General features: G+C 46.0%; 1 protein-coding gene across 4 annotated transcripts in view; it reads left to right on the top strand.

Moving 5' to 3' along the window:
- ryr2a (ryanodine receptor 2a (cardiac)) overlaps positions 1-10,230 on the top strand; it is a 109,888-nt gene that overhangs the window by 64,803 nt on the left and 34,855 nt on the right. For all 4 annotated transcript variants that reach the window (XM_079850766.1, XM_079850765.1, XM_079850764.1 and 1 more), the window contains 12 exons: positions 1-179; positions 813-894; positions 1,175-1,305; positions 2,112-2,432; positions 3,873-4,113; positions 4,198-4,285; positions 4,955-5,047; positions 5,549-5,719; positions 6,348-6,407; positions 8,128-8,262; positions 8,381-8,493; positions 8,568-8,664. The exon at positions 1-179 is cut by the window's left edge and continues 60 nt beyond it. In XM_079850766.1, coding sequence (XP_079706892.1) covers positions 1-179; positions 813-894; positions 1,175-1,305; positions 2,112-2,432; positions 3,873-4,113; positions 4,198-4,285; positions 4,955-5,047; positions 5,549-5,719; positions 6,348-6,407; positions 8,128-8,262; positions 8,381-8,493; positions 8,568-8,664 — 1,711 coding nt within the window. The remainder of the gene's footprint in view (positions 180-812; positions 895-1,174; positions 1,306-2,111; positions 2,433-3,872; positions 4,114-4,197; positions 4,286-4,954; positions 5,048-5,548; positions 5,720-6,347; positions 6,408-8,127; positions 8,263-8,380; positions 8,494-8,567; positions 8,665-10,230) is intronic.

Here is a 10,230-nt window from a genome sequence, read left to right as displayed (position 1 = left end):
CGCATCAGAAGATTTGGAGAAGACCTTGGAGAACCTGCGTCAGGGTCAGTTCACACACACGCGATCGCAACCCAAGGGCGTCACACAGATCATCAACTACACGACGGTGGCGCTCCTGCCGGTGCTGTCCTCGCTGTTCGAGCACATCGCACAGAACATGTTCGGGGAGGATCTCATCCGTGAGTCCGCTTACCTCTCACCTGTCATTGAACTGCACTATTACACTCAAACCAAGAATTATTCATATGTTTTCACTAGTGTGATCAGGACACTATAGTTCATTTCTGTAAGTGAGGAGAGCAAAATAAAGTAAACTGTGACATATTATACCCAAATATTCTTCATATAGAGACTACCAGTGACATTTATAAAAATTTGGGCCCAAAAATGATTGGGACACTTTGAGCTGATCATGTTTTGCTGAAGTGTGTTTTCTTTAATTGCTAATGCTCTTTTTACACACAGACTGAACAAAATGAAGCATTGCTTGGTGATTGGTTGAGCTAAACTGGTTTTATCTAATTGTGTAGTTAAATTTAACAGCTGACAGATATTCAACATAATTCATGTGTGAGACAGTCTAACAGAAGGACGGACAAAACCAGTCAAATATCACCTGAGTTCATAACTCTGAGTTATGCTCATATTTTAATACCATCTAAACTATAGCGAATAAACTGAGATAGTGTGAGAAATGTTGAAGGAGTCTGGATAAATGTTGATTTGACTATATATCAGACTCCTGCTGTTTAATAACTCGTATATCTTGGATCTGATGCCGGATCTTCCTGTTGTTCTGTGTGTCGTTGCAGTGGATGATGTCCAGGTGTCCTGCTATCGGATATTAAACAGTTTGTACTCACTTGGAACCAGTAAAAGTATTTATGTTGAGAGGTAAATCACAGCTAATACACTGACTGATTCATTTAGCAGACTCTTTAAACCAAAAATATTTGATATTTATTTGTATTAAGTATCTCCTAAATACAAAATAGCGATGCATCCTAAACAATGTGATTTTTTCTACACAAATTCATCTTAAAGTGATTTATCCTAAACACATGGATTCATTCAAAAGAAATCAATGAATTCCTAAACAACTCGATTAGTTCCTAGACAGATGTATTGATTGAGTGTGTTAGTGATGCTGTGCTGATAGTTCTGTTGTGTTCAGGCATCGTCCGGCTCTCGGCGAGTGTCTCGCTGCGTTCTCAGGAGCGTTCCCCGTGGCCTTCCTCGAGCCCAGTCTCAACAAACACAACACACACTCCATATACAACTGCAAAGGCTCCAGAGAGAGAGCAGGTACGCCACACACACACACACACACCTGTCTCGGCTGAACCAATCACATTCTAGCATTGTGAGTCGCCTGCTGCCATTTCTCTGCACATTCATGGTGTTATTTTAAGGTCTTTAAAGCCACGTTTCCATTACAGATGTGCACAAAACTTTTGGGATATTTTCTAAATGTCGCTAAAAAACTATTGTGAAATGACTGTTTCCATTAACCGATGTTATGCGACTGAAGCGTCATTTTTTCCCCTCGCGATACGTCATTATTATTAATGGAAGGAGACGTAGGCGTGTTATCAGCGGCACATGAGGAGTTTCTGGGAGTTTCTCCCTCAGTTCTGCTTCAAGCTCGTGATCGCTGCATTTCTTTGAGGTTTAGAATCCAGTATTCCTATAATTCTTTTGTGTTTTATGAGTTTAATAAAGAGCTCGGTCTCGTCTTCTGTCCAAACACACCACTTCATCTACGTCAGGGACTGTAAATGCACAAAAAATGTTTCCATTGCAGTTTTGCGAAATATTCCTTTTTCGAATTGCCTGAAAACACCCTCATGCGAGCATGAAAACCTTTTTGCGATATATGGGAGTTTTTGCTAAATTGACGTGTTTATATTGGATGTATTTTCAATTCGCAATTTCAATTTACACAATTTGAAGAGAAATGGAAACGCAGCTTATGATGCAAACTTCATCAAATCTCTACAGAAGTCATTCTGCAGCTGAGGTGTGTTTAGTGTTGACTCAGATGTTGTGTCGTGTTGTGTTGTGTTGTGTTGTGTTGTGTTGTGTTGTGTCGTGTTGTGTGGTGTCGTCAGCGCTGGGTCTCCCGGCGCAGGTGGAGGAGGTGTGTGTGCTGGTGCCGTGTCTGGAGCGAGCGCTGCAGGAGATCATGGAGCTGGCCGAGTCGGGGCTGCGATACACACACATGCCTCACGTGATGGAGGTGCTGCTGCCCATGCTGTGCAGTTACATGTCACACTGGTGGGAACACGGGCCGGAGAGCGAGCCGGACCGACCCGAGAGCCGCTGCACATCACTCACCTCAGAACACATGAACACACTCCTGGGAAACATCCTGAAGATCATCTACAACAACCTGGGCATCGACGAGGGAGCCTGGATGAAGAGACTCGCAGGTCTGAGACACACACACACACACACACACACACACACACACACACTCTCACACACACACACACACACACACACACACACTGACACACACACTCACACACACTGACACACAAACACACTCTCTATCTCACACACACATACTTTCTCTCACTCACACTCACACACACTCTCTCTCACACACACACACACACACACACACACACACACACACACTCACACACACTGACACACACAAACACACTCTGGGCCCTATCTTGCACCCAGCGCAATTGACTTTGTACACCGACGCATGTTTCATTCCTATTTTGCACCCGCGCAAAGCGCGCTTTTCCCTCCACAGAAGCACGTCGCTAAACTAGGGAATGAACTTGCGCTCCCTGGGCGGTTCAGCGCAAAAGAGGAGGCGTGTTCTGGCGCAAACAATCCCTGGTGCTATTTTACTGTTCCATAAAACAATTGCGCCACTGGCCAGAAAAAACCTAGTCTAAAGTCAGTGGCGCGTTGCGCGTTGTTCATTATGCTATTTTAAGGGCGCATGCTTGACCATAATGTATAGCGTGCACAACGCGCATACACTTTGATTCTCTAATCTACACAGAAGCAGCAGTTTTCATTTTTGCAAATCATATTATTACAAACGATTGGGTGTGTTTCTCCATCCCCAATGTCACTTCTCTCTCTTTTACGGCCGTGACGAGATCGTTGCTCTCCTCGGCTGTGAACCGCTCCTGGCGCGCGCCTGGCAAATCCGCCGTTATAATAGCAATCCGCCATGGAACAAGCGCTCCTGCTCTTAAAGGGAATGTGAGATGTCGCTCTGATTGGTTTATTTCACGTTACGCCCAAACCACAACTATGAGTAATGAAGCTACTTCAGACCAACCCCTTTTAGATTTGCGCGGGGCGCAAGAGTCATTTATCCCGCCGGGAAAATAGCAACAGCGCCCGAGACCCGCCCACAAAGTTACTTGCGCTTTGCGCTTTGACACTTGCGTTTCAGATCGTTAAAATAGGGCCCTTTATCTCGTGGTATCTTTTAAATCTCTTTTAAAAACTCATCTTTTTTCTCTGGCTTTTTCCTGTCTAACTCTAATTGCTGATATGCTGGGAGCTTGTTTGCTTTGTGAGAGTAGTTAGATTTATGTATTACACTGTATAAATGTTTTGTACATTTGCTCTTTGCATGTTTTTACAAATTGTACAGCACATTGGTCAACTACCCGTTGTTTTTAATTGTGCTTTATAAATAAATTACCTTACCTTACCTTACCTATCTCGCACACACTCACACACACTGACACACACACACACACACTCTCTCTCACACACACTCACACACACTGACACACACACACAATCACACACACACACACACTACAAAACACCATAGCATCCTGCAGATTGTGACGAAGTGTGTGTGTGTGTGTGTGTGTGTGTGTCAGTGTTCTCTCAGCCCATCATCGGTAAGGCCCGTTCTCATCTCCTGAAGACACACTTCCTGCCGCTGATGCAGAAGCTGAGGACGAAGGCGCTGACGGTCCTGCAGGACGAGGATCAGATGAAGGCCGAGGCTCGCGGGGAGATGTCCGAGTCCGAGCTGCTCATCCTGGACGAGTTCACCATCCTCGTGCGGGACCTGTACGCCTTCTACCCGCTGCTCATACGCTTCGTCGACTACAACAGGTGCGCCACACACAGGTGCGCCACACACAGGAGAGTCAGGGAGTCTGTCAGTGACACGTGTGTGTGTGTGTGTGTGTTTCACAGAGCCAAGTGGCTGAAGGAGCCCAACACCGAGGCCGAGGAGTTATTCCGCATGGTGGCCGAAGTCTTTATATTCTGGGCGAAATCACACGTAAGCACATACTATGCATACAGAAACGCTTCAGGAACAAGGACAAATGTGGGCGGGGCTTGATTGTGTCCGAGGGGAATTGATTGGATGGTTGTGGTTTGCTATTGGCTGATCTCATGTGAGTGACAGGTTATAGCCCCGCCCTCGTCATCAGAGAAGAGAAGAGATGCTGCAAGAGGAACTTATTCTGGTTCAAGATTATTAACACAATAATGATGATGTGCACTCATAAATCATTTATAATAAACACTGCAATATTCCATTATAAACAAGAATCCTCAGTTTTGATTTCATGGGGACATTGACGTCCACTCACTAACCACCACAAACAAACACAACATCTTCATTATCAACACTTACTCTATTATTTTAGCTTTTAATCAAACCTCTATCTGTAAGATGATCTGATTGTAAAGTGTCTTTATTCACAGTAATGAGAGTTGATTTGATATTTGATATTTTAATGAATGACATTCAGACACTGAACATGACACAAGTGCAGTAATCAGATATATGCTCACGTCACACCCAATACTATCATTAATGCAGATCATCTGTAAGCGTGAAGTTCACTCACTCTGGCATCGAGATACTCAGAGCGTCTGAAAGCAGTGAACTCTGGGTAATCTGACAAAAAAGGTTTTGTGATTTATTTATTTTTCTCTGCAGAACTTTAAACGAGAAGAGCAAAACTTTGTGGTTCAGAATGAAATCAACAACATGTCCTTCCTCATAACTGATACCAAATCCAAAATGTCCAAGGTACGACATCACACACACACACACACACACACACACACACACACACACATGTACACACACACACACACACACACACACACACACACACACATACATACAAACACTTGCACACACACACACTCACATACACTCACACACACACACGTACACACACACACACACACACACACACACACACACAAACATACACACACACACAAACATACACACACACACACTCACATAAAAACACTTGCACACTCACACACACACTCACACACACACACACACACACACACACAAACATACACACACACACACACACACTCACATACAAACACTTACACTCACACACACACTCACACACCTATCATTATGACACTTCACATGCTATTGAATGATTAGCATATTCATATATCTTGGTGATAAGAATGTCATGATATTGTGATGGTAGCATGCACAAAACACATGGTATATGAGCTCAGTAATGTACATGGCCGGTAAAAGCGTGAGTGTGTGCAGGGCGGCGTGACGGACCAGGAGAGGAAGAAGATGAAGAAGCGAGGAGATCGATATTCCCTGCAGACGTCTCTGATCGTGGCGGCTCTCAAGCGCTTGCTTCCGGTGGGACTGAACATCTGTGCGCCGGGAGACCAGGAGCTCATCGCCCTCGCCAAGAGCCGCTTCACACAGGTACCACACACACACACACACACACACACACACTCACTCTCACACACACACACTCTCACACACACACACACACACACTCTCTCACACACACACACACACACACACGGGAGACCAGGAGCTCATCGCTCTCGCCAAGAGCCGCTTCACACAGATACCACACACACACACACACACACACTCTCACACACACACACACACACACACACACACACACACACGGGAGACCAGGAGCTCATCGCTCTCGCCAAGAGCCAATTCACATAGGTACCACACACACACACACACTCTCTCTCACACACACACACACACACACACATATGCTCACACACACACACACACACACGCTCACTCACTCATGTCTGATTTACTATCTTTGTGGGGACTCTCCATAGACTTAATGTTTTTTATACTGTACAAACTGTACATTCTATCTCCTTACACTAACCCTACCCCTAAACCTACCCATCACACACACACACACACACACACACACACACACACACGGGAGACCAGGAGCTGATGGTTCTGGCCAAGAGCCGCTTCACACAGGCACTGCTAAACGCTAACACTCCAAGCGCTCCAGTGTGTGGACTGAGCCGTCAGTGATGAAGCTGAACGTGTTTTGCAGAAAGACACGGAGGACGAGGTCCGAGAGATCATACGGAACAATCTCCACCTGCAGGGCAAGGTGAGCCGGCGCTCCGTCTCCCATCAGTCCTCCATCTGTGTGTGTGTGTGTGTGTGTGTGTGTGTGTGTGTGTGTGTGTGTGTGTGTGTGTGTGTGTGTGTGTGTTTGTGTGTTTCTGCATCTTCCTTCTCTTCATCAGTGGTGTGTGTGTGTTTCTGCATCTTCCTCCTCTTCATCAGTGGTGTGTGTGTGTGTGTTTCTGCATCTTCCTCCTCTTCATCAGTGGTGTGTGTGTGTTTCTGCATCTTCCTCCTCTTCATCAGTGGTGTGTGTGTGTGTGTGTTTCTGCATCTTCCTCCTCTTCATCAGTGGTGTGTGTGTTTCTGCATCTTCCTCCTCTTCATCAGTGGTGTGTGTGTGTTTCTGCATCTTCCTCCTCTTCATCAGTGGTGTGTGTGTGTGTGTGTGTTTCTGCATCTTCCTCCTCTTCATCAGTGGTGTGTGTGTTTCTGCATCTACCTCCTCTTCATCAGTGTTGTGTGTGTGTGTGTGTTTCTGCTTCCTCCTCCTCTTCATCAGTGGTGTGTGTGTGTTTCTGCATCTTCCTCCTCTTCATCGGTGTGTGTGTGTGTGTGTGTGTGTGTGTGTGTGTGTGTGTGTTTCTGCATCTTCCTCCTCTTCATCAGTGGTGTGTGTGTGTGTGTGTGTGTGTGTGTGTGTGTTTCTGCTTCCTCCTCCTCTTCATCAGTGGTGTGTGTGTGTGTGTGTTTCTGCATCTTCCTCCTCTTCATCAGTGGTGTGTGTGTGTGTGTGTGTGTGTGTGTGTGTTTCTGCATCTTCCTCCTCTTCATCAGTGGTGTGTGTGTGTGTGTGTGTTTCTGCTTCCTCCTCCTCTTCATCAGTGGTGTGTGTGTGTGTGTGTGTGTGTGTGTTTCTGCTTCCTCCTCCTCTTCATCAGTGGTGTGTGTGTGTGTGTGTGTGTGTTTCTGCTTCCTCCTCCTCTTCATCAGTGGTGTGTGTGTGTGTGTGTGTGTGTGTGTGTGTGTGTGTGTGTGTGTGTTTCTGCATCCTCCTCCTCTTCATCAGTGGTGTGTGTGTGTGTGTGTGTGTGTGTGTGTGTGTGTGTGTGTGTTTCTGCTTCCTCCTCCTCTTCATCAGTGGTGTGTGTGTGTGTGTGTTTCTGCATCTTCCTCCTCTTCATCAGTGGTGTGTGTGTGTGTGTGTGTGTGTGTGTGTGTGTGTGTGTGTTTCTGCATCTTCCTCCTCTTCATCAGTGGTGTGTGTGTGTGTGTGTGTTTCTGCTTCCTCCTCCTCTTCATCAGTGGTGTGTGTGTGTGTGTGTGTGTTTTTGTATCCTCCTCCTCTTCATCAGTGGTGTGTGTGTGTGTGTGTTTCTGCTTCCTCCTCCTCTTCATCAGTGGTGTGTGTGTGTGTGTGTGTGTGTGTGTGTGTGTGTGTTTCTGCATCCTCCCCCTCTTCATCAGTGGTGTGTGTGTGTGTGTGTGTGTTTCTGCTTCCTCCTCCTCTTCATCAGTGGTTTGTGTGTGTGTGTGTGTGTTTCTGCTTCCTCCTCCTCTTCATCAGTGGTGTGTGTGTGTGTGTGTGTGTGTGTGTGTGTGTGTTTCTGCATCCTCCCCCTCTTCATCAGTGGTGTGTGTGTGTGTGTGTGTGTGTGTGTGTTTCTGCTTCCTCCTCCTCTTCATCAGTGGTGTGTGTGTTTCTGCATCCTCCTCCTCTTCATCAGTGGTGTGTGTGTGTGTGTGTGTGTGTGTTTCTGCAGCTGGAGGATCCCGCAATCCGTTGGCAGATGGCGCTGTATAAGGACATGCCGAACCGCAGTGAGGACTCGTCCGACCCCGAGAAGACCGTGGATCGAGTGCTGAACATCGCACACGTGCTCTTCCACCTCGACCAGGTGAAACTTCATGATGCAAACTTCATCATTCAGATCCTGCTGTAAAGAAGACAATAGTGTGGTCGTTCAGATCAGTTCATATAGTGTGTGTGATGATGGCTGATGTGTGTTTGAGCAGGTGGAACACCCTCAGCGCAGTAAGAAGGCCGTGTGGCACAAGCTTCTGTCCAAGCAGAGGAAGAGAGCCGTCGTGGCCTGCTTCAGGATGGCTCCTCTCTACAACCTGCCCAGGTGAGCATCTTCTGTCCTCCTCCACTGCTCATCTCTCAGATCCCTGAATCACACTCTGATTCTCTGGTTCTCAGGCACCGAGCCGTAAACCTGTTCCTCCAGGGTTATGAGAAGTCCTGGATCGAGACGGAAGAACACTATTTCGAGGACAAGCTGATCGAGGATTTGGCCGTATGTAGCAACTACACACAACATCCGTCCGTGTTTTCCCACAGCTTTTGATATGCACAGGAGGAGCTTTCAGTGTTTTCCTTCCTGGCTCATGTGGCGTTTCACACACTTTTGTTTTGGTCCAATGAGGAGCCAGAATGACTAGAACCGAAAGTATGAATCCTTGAATTCTTCAGTGTAAATATGGATTCCTCATTCCTCTAGCTCGCGCTCTAACTGGACGAACGCTCATAAGTCTGCAGTGGTTTTCTCCACACATGTGTAAACGGCTACTGGTGTAACGGATCACAAAACTCACGGTTCGGATCATTTACGGTTTTTGAGCCACGGATCAGATACATTTTCGGATCAGCTAAAAATAAATAAATATATATATATGGGGGGGGGGGTTAACTTTGCTTTTCATTTATTACTTAAAGCTCACTTGAAGTACTTTGATACCACATCAAAAACTACTAGCCTAACTGCTAAAGTTCAATTATTAAAAACAAGTGAACAGTCAGTAATAAAATAAGAACTAATACACAAATTACAAGCAGAGATGAACACTAAATAAAGTTAAAGTCTAACAGTAGAGTTCAGGTACAGAAGTGAATAATTAAGCCCAAATGTAAAATAGCACTATTTGTTCACTGTAGAAATGAAATATAGTTTCATCTTTGTTAAAGCTGTATTTTGTTGTTTTATTAACATTAATGACACAGACGACAGCAGGAATATTAGGCTACTGTCACTTTAAGACCCAATAAACTGACAAACATGCGGTTTCTTTCTCAACTCTTCACTCATGACAGAACCGAGGGAACACTCGCCGAGACGGAAGTTTAGACAGTTGTGTGTGTATGTGTCCGTTCAAGGGCAAGAGAACGCCCCGATTTTTACCTCTTCCACGTTTAAAATTGCTTGAGTGTGTAAATTGACAAGACAAAACACGTCCAAATGATGAACTTTCACTCTATGACGGTTAAGTTTAGCGGTTAATCCGCGAATCCCATGCGTGCCGAACCGTGGGGAGCTGATCCGTACACATCACGATCCGCTGCGATCCCTAAACTGCAGTAGATGGACTGGCTGTTGGTCGTAGTGTTGTGTGTTTGTGTGTGATGGACTGGTTGTTGGTCGTTGTGTTGTGTGTTCGTGTGTGATGGACTGGCTGTTGGTCGTTGTGTTGTGTGTTCCCGTGTGATGGACTGGCTGTTGGTCGTTGTGTTGTGTGTTTGTGTGTGATGGACTGGCTGTTGGTCGTTGTGTTGTGTGTTTGTGTGTGATGGACTGGCTGTTGGTCGTTGTGTTGTGTGTTTGCGTGTGATGGACTGGCTGTTGGTCGTAGTGTTGTGTGTTCGCGTGTGATGGACTGGCTGTGCTGTTGGTCGTTGTGTTGTGTGTTTGCGTGTGATGGACTGGCTGTGCTGTTGGTCGTTGTGTTGTGTGTTCGCGTGTGATGGACTGGTTGTTGGTCGTTGTGTTGTGTGTTCGTGTGTGATGGACTGGCTGTTGGTCGTTGTGTTGTGTGTTCGTGTGTGATGGACTGGCTGTGCTGTTGGTCGTTGTGTTGTGTGTTCGTGT

Source organism: Squalius cephalus, assembly GCF_949319135.1.
Source record: "Squalius cephalus genome assembly, chromosome: 19".
In the NCBI taxonomy this organism is placed as follows: domain Eukaryota; kingdom Metazoa; phylum Chordata; class Actinopteri; order Cypriniformes; family Leuciscidae; genus Squalius; species Squalius cephalus.
This window is presented reverse-complemented; position numbering and strand designations above follow the sequence as displayed.